At 38.6% G+C, this 17,419-nt stretch overlaps 1 protein-coding gene and 1 long non-coding RNA gene across 3 annotated transcripts; both read right to left on the bottom strand.

Moving 5' to 3' along the window:
• Positions 1 to 229: 229 nt before the first annotated feature.
• Positions 230 to 13,040, bottom strand: LOC114250258 (peptidylprolyl isomerase domain and WD repeat-containing protein 1). Of its 2 annotated transcripts, none has more exons than XM_028184099.2 (12): positions 12,806 to 13,040; positions 12,290 to 12,450; positions 11,500 to 11,638; positions 9,648 to 9,735; positions 7,774 to 7,921; positions 6,384 to 6,563; positions 4,847 to 4,965; positions 4,163 to 4,355; positions 2,933 to 3,167; positions 1,708 to 1,896; positions 1,254 to 1,405; positions 230 to 401 (listed from the first exon to the last, which is right to left on the bottom strand). In XM_028184099.2, the coding sequence occupies exons 1-12, from the start codon at positions 12,930 to 12,932 to the stop codon at positions 258 to 260; spliced, it is 1,875 nt and encodes a 624-aa protein (XP_028039900.1). In that variant the 5' UTR covers positions 12,933 to 13,040; the 3' UTR covers positions 230 to 257. The 2 variants fall into 2 exon arrangements, with proteins under 2 accessions (XP_028039900.1, XP_089591529.1); XM_089735403.1 differs by having other exon boundaries at positions 11,522 to 11,638; positions 12,806 to 13,022.
• Positions 13,041 to 13,340: 300 nt separating this feature from the next.
• On the bottom strand, positions 13,341 to 15,880 carry LOC149500892 (uncharacterized). The gene is made up of 4 exons (XR_016324692.1): positions 15,764 to 15,880; positions 15,516 to 15,587; positions 14,939 to 15,059; positions 13,341 to 14,847 (listed from the first exon to the last, which is right to left on the bottom strand). It is a non-coding gene; the product is annotated as an uncharacterized LOC149500892 (long non-coding RNA).
• Positions 15,881 to 17,419: the final 1,539 nt, after the last annotated feature.

Below are 17,419 nucleotides of genomic sequence, written 5' to 3' on the forward strand. Positions count from 1 at the left end.
CACGTCAAGGAGAAGCTGTTATAGCCTCTCAAGGCTATTAGCATAGGTAAGGAAGAAAAAAAAGAGCCGTGAGCTCGTCCATTTGACTAGAGCACACAAAAGGTGATCCCCTCCTGGCTGAGCCCTTGCTCGCCCACCTGTCCTGGTGAAACTGGAAAGGCCATAGGGCCACCAGTAATCTTTCAATAATAAATAAAAAACAAAAGGTCATAAATAAAGTGACGTTTGATTTGTTTTTAAACAGTTTATTCTCCTCATCACTTGACGGAGAGCGACAGGATCCTGATGTCGTCGTAGGGCTTGTCGGTCTTGGGGTTGGTCTTGGCGGCGCCGATGTTCTGCACGACCTCCATGCCGCGCGTCACGCGACCGAACACCGTGTGCTTGTTGTCCAGCCACGGCTGCGAACCGACGCACGTCTCTACTTCAATTCGAACTGTTATTACTGGTGGTGGGACCTCTTGTGAGTCCGCACGGGTAGGTGCCACCACCCCGCCTATTTCTGCCGTGAAGCAGTAATGCGTTTCGGTTCGAAGGGCGGGACAGCCGTTGTAACTATACTGAGAACTTTGAACTTATATCTCAAGGTGTGCATGTATGTTGTAGATGTCTATGGGCTCCAGTAACCACTTAATACCAGATGGGCTGTGCGCTCGTCCACCCATCAAAGCAATAAAAAGTAAAAATAAAAATAAACTCTATGTTGTAACTACTAAAACAATCTTTACTGGACTATATTTGAGACCTTAGAGCTTACTAGCGACCCGCCCTCGCTTATGTATAGATTTTATAACCTGGTAACTGAGACCTTTAGGTCAAGTCTTATTTTAATCTATACATATAAATAAAATTGGAGTGTCTGTTTGTAATATTGAAATAACCCCTTTTTAGTATATGAATATATATACGGTACATACACCAAAATAACATTTTTTACAATTTATGTCTGTCTGTCTGTCTGTTTGTTCCGACTAATCTCTGGAACGGCTGGACCGATTTTGACGAGACTTTCACTGATAGGTAGCGGATGATATAAGGAATAACTTAGACTACTTTTATTAAACTATCTTCGCCCCGCGGTGTCACCCGCGGTATGACAATAACCGCAGGTAGCATCGCGGGACTTAACTATCAATAATAAAATTTAAGGTTTCCGAAGCGAAGCGAGGCCAGGTCGCTAGTTCGTAAATAAAAAGGAAAAAGTAACACTAGTAGTCTGAACAGGGGCGGTAATAAGGTACTGGGGCACGCACCGTGGGCGCCAGCGTGATGAAGAACTGGCTGCCGTTGGTGTCGGGCCCGGCGTTGGCCATGCTGAGCGTGTAGGGCCGGTCGTGCTTGAGGTGCGCGCGGAACTCGTCCGCGAACTCGCCGCCCCAGATGCTCTCCCCGCCCGTGCCCGTGCCTGCGGACCAACCCCTCGTCTATACGTAGGACCTCTTGTGAGTCCGCGCGGGTAGGTACCACCGCCCTGCCTGTTTCTGCCGTTAACTATACTTGAGACCTTAGAACTTATATCTCAAGGTGGATGGCGCATTTACGTTGTAGATGTCTATGGGCTCTAGTAATCACTTAACACCATGTGGGCTGTGAGCTCGTCCATCCATTTAAGCAATAAAAAAACTAAAAAAAAAACGTCTCAACGTGGGTGCCGACAGTGATAGTTTCACTCCGTCTGGACGTGGTTTTGAGGGCGGGCGCCTTCACCTGTGGGGTCCCCGGTCTGCACCATGAAGCCCTTGATGACCCGGTGGAAGATGTGTCCGTTGTAGTAGCCGTTCCTGGCGTGGACGCAGAAGTTCTCGGCCGTCTTCGGGACGTCCTTCCCGAAGATCCGCACGTGGATGTCGCCCAGCGTCGTGTGTATGACCGCCTGCTCGTAGATCCGCTGGACTCCTGCAATAGACACGTGCATAAGGCGCTTCTATCAGCTGGACCTGATTACTGGTGGTAGGACCTCTTGTGAGTAGTCCGCGCGGGTGGGTACCACCACCCTGCCTGTTTCTGCCGTTAACTATACTTCCACTTAACACCAGGTGGGCTGTGAGCCCTTCCACCCATCTAAGCAATAAAAAATAAAAATAAACCTAATGTATACGCGGCGAAATCTATTAACTAGATTTTCACCAACTTCAAGGTGTCGGATTAAGTTGAAAATTTGTACACGTAACGACGTACGAAGATGTCACAGTAATGTCATTACTGCGGCTTATAATTCTGTCCGTCACTAACTTTTTTTTATTGCCATTGTAGGCAGACGAGCATACGGCCCACCTGATGGTAAGTGGTCACCGTCGCTCATGGACGTCAGCAATGCCAGGGGCAGAGCCAAGCCGCTGCCTACCATAAAGTACTCTCCGCAAGCCTCGTTTGAAGAAGGACAAGTCATAGCGCTCGCAAAACACCGTGGAGGGGAGCTCATTCCAAAGCCGGATGGTACGTGGCAAAAAAGGTCTTTGGAAACGCGCTGTGGATAAACGTAGTGGCCCCAGCTGACTGATATATATCGACGCTTGAAAGGCAAACGTGACTAAGCGACAATAACTGCTTTATAAGATTATTTCAATCCTACAGCTAGATTCGTTAAAATAGAATTATTTTTCAGGTATTTCCAAGTATATTTTAAATTAATTTCAACTTTAAATTAGTCTACTGTAAAGTTCACGCATTGTCGCTTAGTCACGTTTGCCTTTCAAACGTCGATATATAAATTTTTTATAATAACCGACCTCTTTTGAGAATAAAGAATATCTTTAACCCGAAAATCTAGGACTATCTTTTGTGTATTTTCATTAAGTTCTCAGTCATTTATGTACAAATTATAAATAATTATGATATTCATGTATATAAGTAAATAGTTTCGGACGTGGTAGAAACCGATTTTGCTCGAGTCCACAGAAGTATCAACTGCTGTAAGACGTTCAGTTCTCACCTTGCCCCTCGGTGGCGGAGATGATGTCCTCCTTGGACGGTTTCTCGTTGAAGATGTCTCTGTCGTTGTCCGGGCCCTTGACGTCGTCGGGGCTGCGCTTGGAGAACAGATAGAACCTGTTCTTCTTGTAGGCCGTGCAGAACAGCGTGGGGTCCGTCTTCACGGTCAGCAGCGCGGGGTTCTCGGAGCCCTCCATCTCGAGGGTCGACGCCACCTTGGGCTGGTTGAGGCGGCCCTGCGGAGAAACGTTCACCGGTCATCGTTCGACGGTCGACGGTCATCGGTTTGACGAGTAAATTAACCCACAAACTCAGCCCACTGAGTTTTTCGCCGGATCTTCTCAGTGGGTCGCGTTTCCGATCCGGTGGTAGATTCTGCGAAGCACTGCTCTTGCTAGGGTTCGTGTTAGTAACGTCATTAGGTTTGAGCCCCGCGAGCTCACCTACTAATTAAGGTTACGCTGATATAGCCTCTCAAGGCTATCAGTTTAGATAGGAAAAAAAAAGAAACGTTCGCTTTCCTTCATTGTATTGTCTAACCGCCTGAGTGCTCCGATATCACACTGCAACATATTGACCAAGACATTTTCGTCTGACTTATACAAAATCATCAATCTTACCCCAATCTTGACCTATTTAAATGATAACACCTAATGATCTCTCAACACTAGTCCGCAGCATCATTTCACGAGTTAACCTAACTTAATCTATCTTAAGAAGGAGGGAGCCTGGAGATCAGTAATACAAGTCTTTGAATCTAGTACAGACTTCAGCTCTTTCAAAGGCTTACAAAAGTAAATTGTAAAGTTAATTTTTATTTGTATTTGTACTATACCTTTAAGAGAGAAATAAATAAAGTTATTATTATTATTATTATAGTTTTTTTTATTGCCCTTGTAGGCAGGCGAGCATACGACCCACCTGATGGTGAATGGTTACCGTCGCCCGTGGACTTAAGCAATGGCAGAACCAAGCCGCTGCCCACCGCTTAATACTCTCCACAAGCCTCGTTTGAAGAAGGACATGTCATAGCGCTCGGGAAACAGCGTGGAGGGGAGCTCATTCCATAGCCGGATGGTACGTGGCATGGTCTTGGTTTTGATTGAAGCACAATTACGAGGAACTTTATTTATTTATTTTTTATTGCTTAGATAGGTGTACGAGCTCACAGCCCACCTGATGCCAAGTGGTTACTGGGGCCCATAGACATCTACAACTACGGCGCTGTCACCTGGAAGAGTGCGAGGTGCAGCGGCCTGAGGTTCTCCGTCCTGGCGAAGGTGGCGGCGCAGCGGTTGGTGGCCAGGTTGACGAGCTTGGCGCCCAGCAGCGTGCCGTACAGCACGAAGTGTCCGCTGCAGTCGAACGCCACGTTGCCCAGCGACACGCACTCAGACTTCTCCAGGTCGCGCTCCGTCGCCATCCTGGGAACACGCGACTGGTTACCGGAGCCCATAGGCATCTAGTAGGCAGCGGCTTGGCTCTGCCCCTGGCATTGCTGAAGTCCATGGGCGACGGTAACCACTCACCATCAGGTGGGCCGTATGCTCGTCTGCCTACAGGGGCAATAAAAAAAAAGAAATCTACGAAGTAAAAGCACCACCCACCTTGAGATATAAGTTCTAAAATCTCAGTATAGTTACAACGGCTGTCCTACCCTTCAAGCCGAAACGCATTACTGGTTCACGACAGAACTAGGCAGGGCGGTGATACCTACCCGCGCGAACTCACAAGAGGTCCTACCGCCAGTAAATGTAAATGTATACACTATACGTTTGATCTTTATCGCGCCGTGGCTGCGACTTATTTTTTATTTATTTTGACATTTTCGAGTGAGGCTGCCATGATGTAATAATAATAAAAAACAAATCATATTGTAACTTAAGATCCACAAGCAAAATAGTAAGTGCGATACCTCCTCCCGAACTCCATGTTGGGCAGCTGCTGCGTCTGATGCTGCAACTCCTGGAACCGCTGCAGGCTCTCGTCGATCACCTTGTGCAGTTTGCCGGTCAGGAAGTGGAACACTCGCACCTGAGAAATATAATGTGGAACTCTTCAAGCGAGGGATCAATTAACTACCTGTCAGATGGCAAAAGTGCATAGATAACAACGGTGCATACTTTGATTAATTTTTTTTTCTCTTTTGTTTTAATGTCTCATAGCGATCTGTTTTAGTTAACAATGAGCTATTCCTTTGGCTGTTTATAATCTTAATAGTGATATTAACAGAATGAGATGTCCAGTGACATCATTATCTTTTATTGTAAGATTTAATTTCTATTCTGTAAGGTAGGTAGGTATACTGTGCCTCCTTAATCTAGTAAACTGCACTGCTCCTGTGCCTCCTAGGTCCGACGCCAATTTATTGACGTGTGTCGATAATCTGGCTTGGTATTTTTCGCTGTAAGCTACTATTTCCTCTTTCACTGTGGGAATATTTAGGTCCATTTGTATGATCTTGTTGCTTAATTTATGTAATGCGGTATTCTTAGCATTGTTTGATAAATTAAATATATTTAACAAAAAAAGGGTGCGTGTACTTACTTGTACGCGTGTACGCGCGTAAGAAGTTATACTTTATTTTTATTAAATTTATTTCATTATTTTTTTTATATTAAATAATTAATAATAAATATTTAACGTTAAAAAATGAATGCTAATAACACTTTTTTTTACGAGTGTACACCTGTTGTTCCCAATGTTCACCTGCGGCTATATTCAGACTCGCCAAGTTACGTCGGTCGTATTGTAATGAGCGATTTAGTGGGCAACTTCATTCTGTTAATTTTGTGTCACGGTGCGCGCGCATCGTAAAATTTCACTCTCATAAATTTTTCATAACGCGCCTAAAGAAGTATAACTTCAATAATCGCAAGTCAACTACTCCGCAGTGCAATGGAGCAGCCTCACCCTGGGGGAACCGCCTGCATAATCACGGTAACCGTACGCCAGATAAGTATAATTTAGTAAGAGAAATACGAGAACGTCTATCAGCTGTGTAAATCTCTTCACTGCGATTCAGGAATTGTTGAATTTACGTGCAGCGGCATCTTGATAACAAACAAAAAAAAAGCCACGACAGCGTGCACGAACGTCAAAAACACACTGAACTAGTCGGGGACGCGAGACCGCGTGGAGCGCTTCGTGATTTGTCGGCGCCGCTCGGAGCCGCTTCGGCAGGCCAATCGCGGCACACTTATTTTTTCGTTTCGTTTCATTTCGTTTCATCGAGTTTGAAATCACAAAAATTCTAAAGAAGTTTCACTTCAAAAATTGACTTCATATTCCTCCCGTACAGAACGCCAATTTCATTAAAATTAAGAACTCTTCAAGCGTTTAAGTGACAGAATTACAAAAATTATCATCTCCATATCCTCGTGTCGATTTTTATGAATCTGACATCTATCACCCAAATTACGGTCGTTTACCAGTTTACGAATTAAACTTACCTTCCTGTCGAGGCTTATCGAGGCCATCTTTCTGCCGTCCGGCGAGAAGTCCAGCGCCGTCGGACAAGTCTTGTTCTTCACGAAGTCGTACAGGTCCGTGTCGAGCTTCGACTGAAACCTCACCGTCTTGGGGAAATTGTATTCGTGCTTCGGACCCGTCCAGTACTCGACTATGCCGGCCTGCGGAGAAACAGCTCGTTTTCATCACTTTCTTTCAGTGCATGACTTATTAAAGTTTAACACTGATATTTTTTTTCCTACCTAAGCTTATAACCTTGAGAGGCTATATCAGCGTAACCTTAACTAGTAGGTGAGCTCACGGGGCTCAAACCTGATAACGTTGCTAACACGAACCCTAGCAAGAGCCGTGCTTCGCAGAATCTACCACCGGATCGGAAACGCGACCCACTGAGAAGAGCCGGCGAGAAACTCAGCGGGCTGTGTTTGAAGGTTAATTTACTTGTCGAGCCCTTCGTCAGAACGATGAGCGGTGCTTGTGGTACCTAAAAGCACCGTTAGTGGATCGGGAGGATCCGAAATGACGTGTAAACTGACCATACCTACACTTACTGGGACCTGTATCTACCATAGCGGGTAGACAACGGTAATTATATGACAAGTATTACTCAAAATAAACAAAACATAACAACAAAAAAGTATGATAACTGTAGAGTAATTGGTAAGAAAAAGTCATGAAGTCAAATGTGCAGAAGCAATAAGATGATATGTGAATTTTCAATGCAAAAGTTCAAAATGGGTCATTTGACCCATTATGGTATGTTTAGTGTTAAAGAACTTTATTCTCATTAAAAAACAAACAAACTCACATAAAATAATATGTAATGAAATAGTAATAATAGGTGAAACCTATGAAGTTGCTGTTACAAAACTGGCCATTTGAATTTCATTCGTGCATATAATATAATATGTACGTTTATTTCTACATGCTACCGCATAGTTCAATACAATTACTTATCCTAATCTTATCTTATACATCTAGTCATGATGACTTTAAAAATGTTGATAAGTTTGAGGTCTGAATTACCATGGACTCCCATGCAAACCATAACACATGATGACGGAGCCAAATGACAAGGACTGTAGCGGTTTTAGACGCCATAAATACAGTAAATTATTTGTAAATATTGAAGGTAATTGCGTAATTACTGGTGGTAGGTCTTCTTGTGAGTCCGCACGGATAGGTACCACCACTCTGCCGAGTTCTGCCGTGAAGCAGTAATGCGTTTCGGTTTGAAGGGTGGGGCAGCCGTTGTAACTATACTTGAGACCTTAGAACTTATATCTATGGGCTCCGGTAGCCACTTAACACCAGGTAGGCTGTGAGCTCGTCCACCCATCTAATCAATAAATAAAAAAGAACCTAAGGTACCTTATCGACGGAGACAGCAGTTTCGAAGACCGGGTTATACTTGATGACCGCCACCGCGGTCTGATGCAGAGTCTCGAAGGTGTGCAGCGGAGTGCCCGAAGCTTGCGTGCCGTCGTACACGTGAATCTTATTTGTGTTTCTGTCTGAGCTGGTGAGTAAGCGAGATGGGAGATGAAACAAAAACACAATTATATCATAGAAAGGAATTACGTGAATCACTATGTTGTTTTATTAAAATTCTAAGGTTTCAATCCAACATACTTTTCAACATGTTGCAATCCTACGCAACATGTTGAAAAACAACGTCACCTGTTATAAGGCTACGCTACATTTTGTAAAGGTTTATCACCTGTTGCAAGGCTACGCAATTTTGTAAAGCAATATCACCTGTTGCAAGGCTACGCAATATGTTGAAAAGCAACGTCATGTGTACCAAGTTACGCAACATGTTGAAAAGCAACGTCACGTGTAGCAGGGCTACGCAAGATTTTGAAAAGCAACGTCACGTGTAGCAAGGCTACGCAACATTCTGAAAAGCAACGTCACGTGTTGCAAAGCTACGCAACATGTTGAAAAACAACGTCACCTGTTATAAGGCTACGCTACATTTTGTAAAGGTTTATCACCTGTTGCAAGGCTACGCAATTTTGTAAAGCAATATCACCTGTTGCAAGGCTACGCAATATGTTGAAAAGCAACGTCATGTGTACCAAGTTACGCAACATGTTGAAAAGCAACGTCACGTGTACCAAGTTACGCAACATGTTGAAAAGCAACGTCACGTGTAGCAGGGCTACGCAACATTTTGAAAAGCAACGTCACGTGTAGCAAGGCTACGCAACATTCTGAAAAGCAACGTCACGTGTTGCAAAGCTACGCAACATGTTGAAAAACAACGTCACCTGTTATAAGGCTACGCTACATTTTGTAAAGGTTTATCACCTGTTGCAAGGCTACGCAATTTTGTAAAGCAATATCACCTGTTGCAAGGCTACGCAATATGTTGAAAAGCAACGTCATGTGTACCAAGTTACGCAACATGTTGAAAAGCAACGTCACGTGTACCAAGTTACGCAACATGTTGAAAAGCAACGTCACGTGTAGCAGGGCTACGCAACATTTTGAAAAGCAACGTCACGTGTAGCAAGGCTACGCAACATTCTGAAAAGCAACGTCACGTGTTGCAAAGCTACGCAACATGTTGAAAAACAACGTCACCTGTTATAAGGCTACGCTACATTTTGTAAAGGTTTATCACCTGTTGCAAGGCTACGCAATTTTGTAAAGCAATATCACCTGTTGCAAGGCTACGCAATATGTTGAAAAGCAACGTCATGTGTACCAAGTTACGCAACATGTTGAAAAGCAACGTCACGTGTACCAAGTTACGCAACATGTTGAAAAGCAACGTCACGTGTAGCAGGGCTACGCAACATTTTGAAAAGCAACGTCACTTGTTACAAGTCTATGCCACAAAGTGCATACCTACACAACATGTTGAAAAGCAACGTCACGTGTACAAAGTTCCGCAACAATTTGAAATGCAACACACGTGGCGTTGCTTCTCAACATGTTGCGTAACTTGGTACACGTGACGTTGCAAGGCTACACCATATTTTGTAAACCTACGCAATATGTTGAAAAACAACGTCACCTGTTGCAGGGCTAGGCCACGTGTGGAAAACTTGCACAACATGTTGAAAAGCAACGCCACTTGTTGTAAATCTACGCGACTTGTTAAAAAGCCAAGACATGTGCTGCAATGTGTGTTGTTTTATTTTATTTATTAATAATTAGTTTTCCAATAAAACCGAAACCTGCCTCATGCCACATTGCTAGTGTTATAATAATTGCCTATCATAATAAACACTCACACAGCTAAAGCCGAGATGGGGTCACCAGCGGAATGCACCCACTCCACTCGATATGGCTCAAAATCTATTGAGATCATGTTAATCATATCTGAAATGTAAAAGAACAACATTAGAAATTTGTCAAAAAATATACACCATAATACACACAAACACACATACAGAAAATATATAAAATATGCTGCCTATTTCTGCCGTGAAGCAGTAATGCTTTTCGGTGTGAAGGGCAGGGCAGCCGTTACATATAACTAAGACCATACAAGTCATGTCTCAAGGTGGGTGGCGACATTTACGTTGGCATTTATATTTACATTTATGTCTACGGGTACTGGTAACGACTTAACAGCAGGTGAGCCGTGAGCTCGCCTACCCATCTAAGCAATAAAAATAAAAAAATTGTATTAGGGGTTAAAGTATGAAATTGCGATTTTTACTGGAAAATTAAAACTCGTTTTTTTTTTCATTTCACATATTTATTTAATCAAAATATCTACCATTATTATCTATACATTGCTGCCATCTAATAGGAAGGTCATTTATGCCTTTGCGATAGAACTCTGGTGATCTAGATTCTGTAAATTGTGTGAAAGCATTTTGTACTGCGTCCTGGGAAGAAAACTTTTTATCAAGTAAAAAATTGTCTGAATCAAGAAAAAATTGCAGTCCGTTGGGTCACGAATGGTTTCTAATTGCATTTCCTGTAGAGTTAAAACGGTTTTTCGTGCTGTATGAGGTCTTGCGTTATCATGGAGCAATAATGTCAAAGATCGATGCATGAGTCGGGGCTGTTTCACTGCAAGTTTTGCTTTCATTGTTCGGAGTTCGGCACAGTAGACATCTGCCGTTATTGCTTGACCAGATCGGAGAAAGCTATAGTGAATAACACCATGCTGAGACCACCAAACATTTACCGTTACCTTTTTATTGGTAAGCTTTTCTTTAGGACACTGTTGCGGTGTTTCTCCTGGGGCCAGCCATTGCATTTTTCGCTTACGGTTATCGTAAAGAATCCATTCTATTATATAATATTCCTTCATTTCTGTATCGATTCAACAAGGCAATACAAGTTTCAACACGCGTTTCTTTCTGCAGATCAGTCAAATTATGAAGTACCCATTTTTCATTTTTTTATTTTTTATTGATTTGACGCAAATGAGTTAATATTGTTGGTAAGGCAACGTTAAACCATGCCGCTAATTCCTGGGTAGTTTGGCTCGGATTGGCTTCCACCATATCTTTCAATTCATTGTTATTCACAGGTGTGGGCAGTCTTCCATGTGGTTCGTTCTTCAAACTAAAATTTAAATGACGAAAGCGTTTAAGCCAAAATCGCACGGTGCGTTCATTAGCAGTCCCCTCTCCAAACGCAACATTGATATTGAGAGCTTTCTGGAGCGTTAGTTCCACGTCAGAGCTCGTATTCAAAAATCTCGAATTTTCGAAGTATCTATCTTTCTTGTCTAAGCTGAATAAAAAAAACAACTGAAAGTCTATAATCGAATGTTGCACATTTTTTAAAAGAAGAACCTCACAGGTTTCAAAAATGTTTCACTGAAAAATCTCAAACTATGAAGTTTCTATGTCAATTCGAAGTACTTATTACAATAAAACGGCAATTTCATACTTTAGTCCTTATTATTTAGAAATTATTTTAAATGTAAACTTTAAATTTCTCTTTACATTTACTCTGGATTCTAGTGTGATGAACACTACAATAGTTTTAATGAAAATACAAATGACTAATCCTTGAAAACAGGGACACAAATACTGTGGCAGTAATAGTTCAGAATTTACAGAATATTAACCGAACTGAATTTTTCGACAATCCGTGGCCACTGGACATCTCAATACTAACCAAAGTTAACAACATCAAACACCTTTATTGTCTTCTCTGGTGATGCAGTGCAGAGTAAAGTACCGGTGCTGTTTGCTGCTACATGGGAGATTGGTGCTAAGTGACATCTGAAGTGCTTTACAAATTCTATACCTTCTTCCTGGAAACATTTAAGGAAAAGATATTAATGAAACCATTGGATTTATTGTTTAATATCAAAAGTATACAGTACATAATAAAATATATCAGAAACTACAATTGTTGTAGGGCACATCTAACCAATTAAAATATATTAATTAATATTTTCAGGATGTAAAGTGTACCTATAAATAATGTGTATACATGCATATTGTGCACAACATAATTAAGTTCCCAGTGAAATTCAATCAATGCAAGTACACATTCAAATATATTAATTATGTAATATTTTCAGGATGTAAAGTGTACCTATAAATAATGTGTATACAACGTGGTGTGCACAACATAATTGAGTTCCCAGTGTAATTCAATCATTGCAAGTACACATATCCCAGACCAGATGCTAAATTTTATAAATAAATATCTGTAAATAAAAATAATGTATTTATAACAAATAGCTTCTAAGATTAAGGTACAGCACTGAGGTAGAAGTAGGGAAAGAGAATTGTTATAAAACATTGGTATAATTTATCCAGTGCTGGAATTATCCTCTTGACACAGAACAACCATTTTGCCCAACTTCTTTCTGGTCGTTCCCTCAATGCTGAGGATCATGACTGTATGTCAATCTTCTCCACTCGGTCTCCAACTAACTTAAAGGAAATATACTTACTTGTTTCTTCCAAAATTTCAAATGACCATCCTGACTTGCTGTTACCACAAAATCAGTTTTTGTGACAAGTACGTGTGTAACAATATCCCTGTGCATGAAACTTCTTTCATATGTTTCTGATGAAGGCAAATTCTCCAGGTATAGTGTTTCAAATTCTAATACTGAAAATATAAGGTCATGTTAGAGAATATTTAAATACTAGATGTATATTAAAAAGACTGGAGATACTACGAGTCTTTGCCAACAAAGGAAAGAAAGTTTAAAAACAAAAACTTCAAAATTTCTACACTAGTTCGGTCTATAGTTTCACTCATTAAATTTGGAACATGAGTAACCGCTTAATAGCAGGTGAACCGTGAACCACAACTAACGCTTTAAATGTAAGATTAAAATTAAAGTATCGTAAACCATAATTTTATCAAAATTGTTTTTTCTTTTAGGTTCTATAGAATTATTTTCGTCAATTAAAGATACTTAGCACTTAATTTTAAAGTTTGTTTAGTAAAAAAAGAACACCTTTTCGTTTTTTTGGTTTGGGTTTTACCGCCTCTGAAGGCATTGGTCCAATCCAGTTTTCTGGATCATCACCGTCACATTCTCCAGCAGCTTTTTCGTCATCGGCTGTTCTTTTCTCGGCGGACATGTTTTATATTTATTTAATTAATTTAAAAGAGTTGTGAGACGTTTTGTTACTATTTACATAAAAATTCATAAAATCAAGTCCATAGATTATACCATAGATTATACACTTAATATATTTGAGATAGATGCGCAACTCTCATTTTTATTTTTGCTTTAGTTAGAGCCCAGGACAGCAGGCGTCGCTGCTGTCGATTATTAGTCTCCCTACCCCCCACCAGGTGGCTTTTTTAGTAATTTTAATATTTTTTATAATTAACTCTCTTTATGAAAAAATCTTATCGTTTAGAATCGCTGAAATTCCCGGTAGTACTTATGAAATATTAAAGAACGTTTGATTGTGTTCAGCATTCTAATCGATAAGACCTTTTCATACAGAGAGAAAACAGTTTTTTTAAATAAAAAGCTGTAATTCTCTGTAAGCTATTTAATTTCCCTATATTACAAACAATTTACTGTTAAAAGATAGTATGAACGTACAATTGTATAAAATTTCGAATAACAATAACTCCTCTAGATTAATCCTACTAGAGTACTTAATAACATTAAATCGAAAGTTATCTAAAAGTTAATTAAGTCTAGATAATCAAATCATTCAATGTCACTTAAGTCATTTGTGCGAAATATAAACATGTCAGCTTTCCATTACAAACATAGTAGACAATTTGAATTAAATTTAATAAATTTGTTTCTTAACTATAGCAGTTCTTGCTTAAAGTTGATCGTGACAGATCATGACCTTGTATGAAAATATTACATCTATAAACACTACCTATGCTTCGTCATACAATAATTGTCATTTATACTAGCATTGTAGAGATAATACACACACTAAAGTGAATACTAAATTATTCTTAGCATTCTTATAAACATTTAGAAATTTAAGAAACGATTAACCCACAATCATGTTCATAACATGTGACATTTTGTTCTGCACAAACGTTTTATTACATGATTTGAAAAACAAAAAATGTTTAAAAAATGTAATGATGATTTAAAGTACTCTTAAATATTGATAGTTTGTACTTAATGACGCTTATAGTAATCTTAGACATGATTACATTAGTTATACTTTTATTCCCTATCTAAATTATTTCTATTCTGACGTTTCTGATGCTTTAGCTTTGGTAATACTAGATGAAACAAACAGCAGATTGAAAGAAAATCATCTTAAAGTTAATTACATTCATTACAAACCATTAGTTTACATTTTGTTAAAAAAGAAACTGGTGTTCGTTACATGCAAATGAATTATAAACATACACATGCAAACATAAAATGTAAATTTATCTTTTAATCCAAATTAAATGTACACTAATATTACATCTAAATAATAGAAAGGGTTTCGAAAATTTTTATTGCACTCAACAGCAGACGAGCACGCAACCCGGCCCGTGATAAGTGGTCACCAGTGCTTATAAACTTCAGCAGTGCCATAGGGGTTGCTGTCTATCACTTAAGTTTTAATAAATTATTAATATACTCAGTCACAAGCATATTGATTTCACATAATGAAAATGTAAGAAACATAATCATGTTTGGGCATTTTCATTTATATCTGCTCATACAGAAAACACAACTTAGCAAATATATTCCACAGTAAATCTAAATAATTGCAAATAATGCTTTTAAAGACCGTTGACTTTTGATCATTAATTAAAATCATCTTCTCGTAGAATTTACAAAAGGTTATTTACAAAAATTTATATCAGTATTTTCATATATTACTAACTTACTAATTACAACTATTCAAACGTAATACTATAACTATAAGAACTAAACAACCTATTTTAAAACAAAATTGGCATCAATTTAGTTCTTATGAACTATTTCAATTATTAATTTATCAATTATAAACATATTTAAAAAAAATTAAGATCCCTTGAGAGTTCACGTTCCTTGCTGAATCAGTTTCTCTTCTGAAACGGAGAAACAAAGTATCTTAAGTATGTAACAAATATTGAAAAAATACGACCATGAAAAATTTAGTGTTAATGTAATCTTACTTACAAATTAATATATTACATAACACGTTCTGGTTCAAATATAGTGCATCAATATTTTCATGTTTCAGACATTTTAGTGCTCCTTATAATTTTTCCATAAAATTTTGTCATTATCAAACCTTTGTCTACAAAAATAAAAACATTATTTTATATTGGGTAGAAGGATGAACGTGGTCACAGGCCACTTGGTGTAACTTAGTTATCAAACACCAGGAAACAAAACGTGAATGCCATCATCTAACTTTGGATGTGAGATCAATTGTGCTGTATTTTATTTAAACAGGAAAGCATGACTGATTGATCATTCCAAAAAACTAGTTCGGGCCCACTTGACAATAAGCATATAATACGCTGAGTTGCAAAACATAAATACTTCCACCCACTCGAGACAATTTTATTATCTGAGGTGTGTGTGTGATAGTACGAGACTTAATACCGACTGTTTTGATCAAAACTTAACATATATGATAGCTAGGCAGCAGAAATAGGAAGGACCATTAGTTGGTGCTAATTCATTTAATTATATTATGAATAATAATTATGTTAGCAAATAATATACCGGGAAAATAGTGTCAACTCACCGTTATCAAGGCATCCGAAATAGCATTTCATTTTCGATCTTCGAGGCATGCTGATTTTTAATAATAAACATTCTGTAAGAAATGAAAATAGTTACACAGGCTTACGAAACGCTAACGAAGAAAAAAGTATTGGAGCCAAGTTATGTCTAAAGAGAATTCAAAACAGAGTTTCTCAATGTCTAATCGTCTAATATTCTCATAAAGCTAAAAGTTGCTCTAAATTAATACTACAACGTAAAATAACTCACACCAAGACCAAAAAAAAACGATTTAAAAAATTAAATCGTTACGACATTTTGAAAACTTTTTTTTTTTTTTGAGATTGTTTTACGGCCCTGGAATTTTGAAAACTTCAAAGCAGTGTTTCCACTTACGTTTTTTTTAACACATTTTACCCTAGTTTCTTTTGAATTTACCCTAAAATTTCCTAGACAACTTTCATAAATCCTTTATATGAGTCGACTATTATCAAAGCCGGCAATCTGACTTTTGGACAATGATTGGTAAATCAGAAAAACGAATTATTGACTTTATATTCCATTGGCAGTCATAAAACTCTTCGGAACGACATCTTAGATAAATAACAGGTTAACTATTAACCTTTATTTAATGCAGGTTTTGAACCGTATTCTTTGAAGGAGACGATTATATTCAAATAAATCTGTATTGACATATCAATAAAATTTTTTTGTCCAAATGCACAGATTGCCACCTTTGATAATAGACGACTCATATAGAAAGCGTAAATAAAATACAGAAAATAAACCACAGCATATTATTTAATGTAGGTATATATAATATAAACGCCCCCAGAAGATCATAGATCTATAGGATTAGAATTTTCAAGGAAGTCGACGCATTGCTTTTATATTCTTTTGCTGCACAACCTAACACTGTTCGGTTCTAAAATTGAGCAATTGTTTGCTGGCAAAGTTGGGAACTTTCTATGAAGCAAGCCGTTCAGGGTTTCATTAGAAAGCCTGTTTCTTTTGTCAGTTTTTAAATTTGAGAACACTGAATAATCTTTCCACCTCAGTCTTTGAAGAAGGAACTGCTAGCAAAAGTGAAATGACAATTACAAGGTTTTCGTAAATGAAATTACCATGATAATCTTTCATGGTACATGAAGTACCTGTATATTACAATACAAGTAAGTTCTGGTGACATCAACGAAAATAGGTAAATAAAAATTTGGCGGATTATACTTATTGGGATTCTGGGGAATCCCTAAGAAAAAGCAGTGGCTTAATCTATGATTTACTTTACTAGAGGGTTACTGTTGAATCAAACCTTTATAGTTTTTATACACAACTCTGTTTTATTCTTTTACTTGTCAACTCGACTTAATGTCATTCTCTCTCCATAAAATAAAATGTTCATTGTTTTACTTTAATTATCGTTTATTTTAAAATTCACAACAGTTACTAGTATAGGCTTTGCTTTTTACCCCGAAATATCCTAAATCCTGGTATTTTTTAAATTGTCTTTATCATCCAAAATATCAGCTATTTTTCCCTAAAAAAGGGAGAATTCCCTAAAAGTGGAAGCACTGCTTCAAAGTACGCTACATTTTTTATTGAGTCAGAACTCATATCTGCCATCTAGTGAGTTTATTAGATCATTAATGCCTAAAAGTTACAAAAATGACGTCGCCACAGGAGTAAGATGACGCTAGTTGTATGTTATTTTCCTTTGTATGGGAGTTGCACCCCCCTGGATTATACACTATAGATACAATGTATTCGTCGTCACAGTATCTATTGAACGCACCGAGTAATGTTAAGAGTGATGTGTAATGTTTTCGAGTAATATCACCTGTCTGTAAAAGTGATGTCATATCACATTACATTGGCAAGTGATGTTTTGCGCAAGTCTATTATACACTTAACATAAAGTCAGTTCTA

The sequence above is a fragment of the Bombyx mandarina genome, chromosome 19 (genome assembly GCF_030267445.1).
Source record: "Bombyx mandarina strain Sakado chromosome 19, ASM3026744v2".
Lineage (NCBI taxonomy): Eukaryota > Metazoa > Arthropoda > Insecta > Lepidoptera > Bombycidae > Bombyx > Bombyx mandarina.

Excerpts from the sequence above, each read along its gene's own strand:
- LOC114250258 (XM_028184099.2), bottom strand. The coding sequence starts at position 12,932 with ATGTCCGCCGAGAAAAGAACAGCCGATGACGAAAAAGCTGCTGGAGAA. Across the intron at positions 7,922-9,647 it reads CCCATCTCGGCTTTAGCTGT|CTCAGACAGAAACACAAATA; the intron begins GTGAGTGTTTAT and ends CTTACTCACCAG. Across the intron at positions 3,168-4,162 it reads TGCACCTCGCACTCTTCCAG|GGCCGCCTCAACCAGCCCAA; the intron begins GTGACAGCGCCG and ends GTTTCTCCGCAG.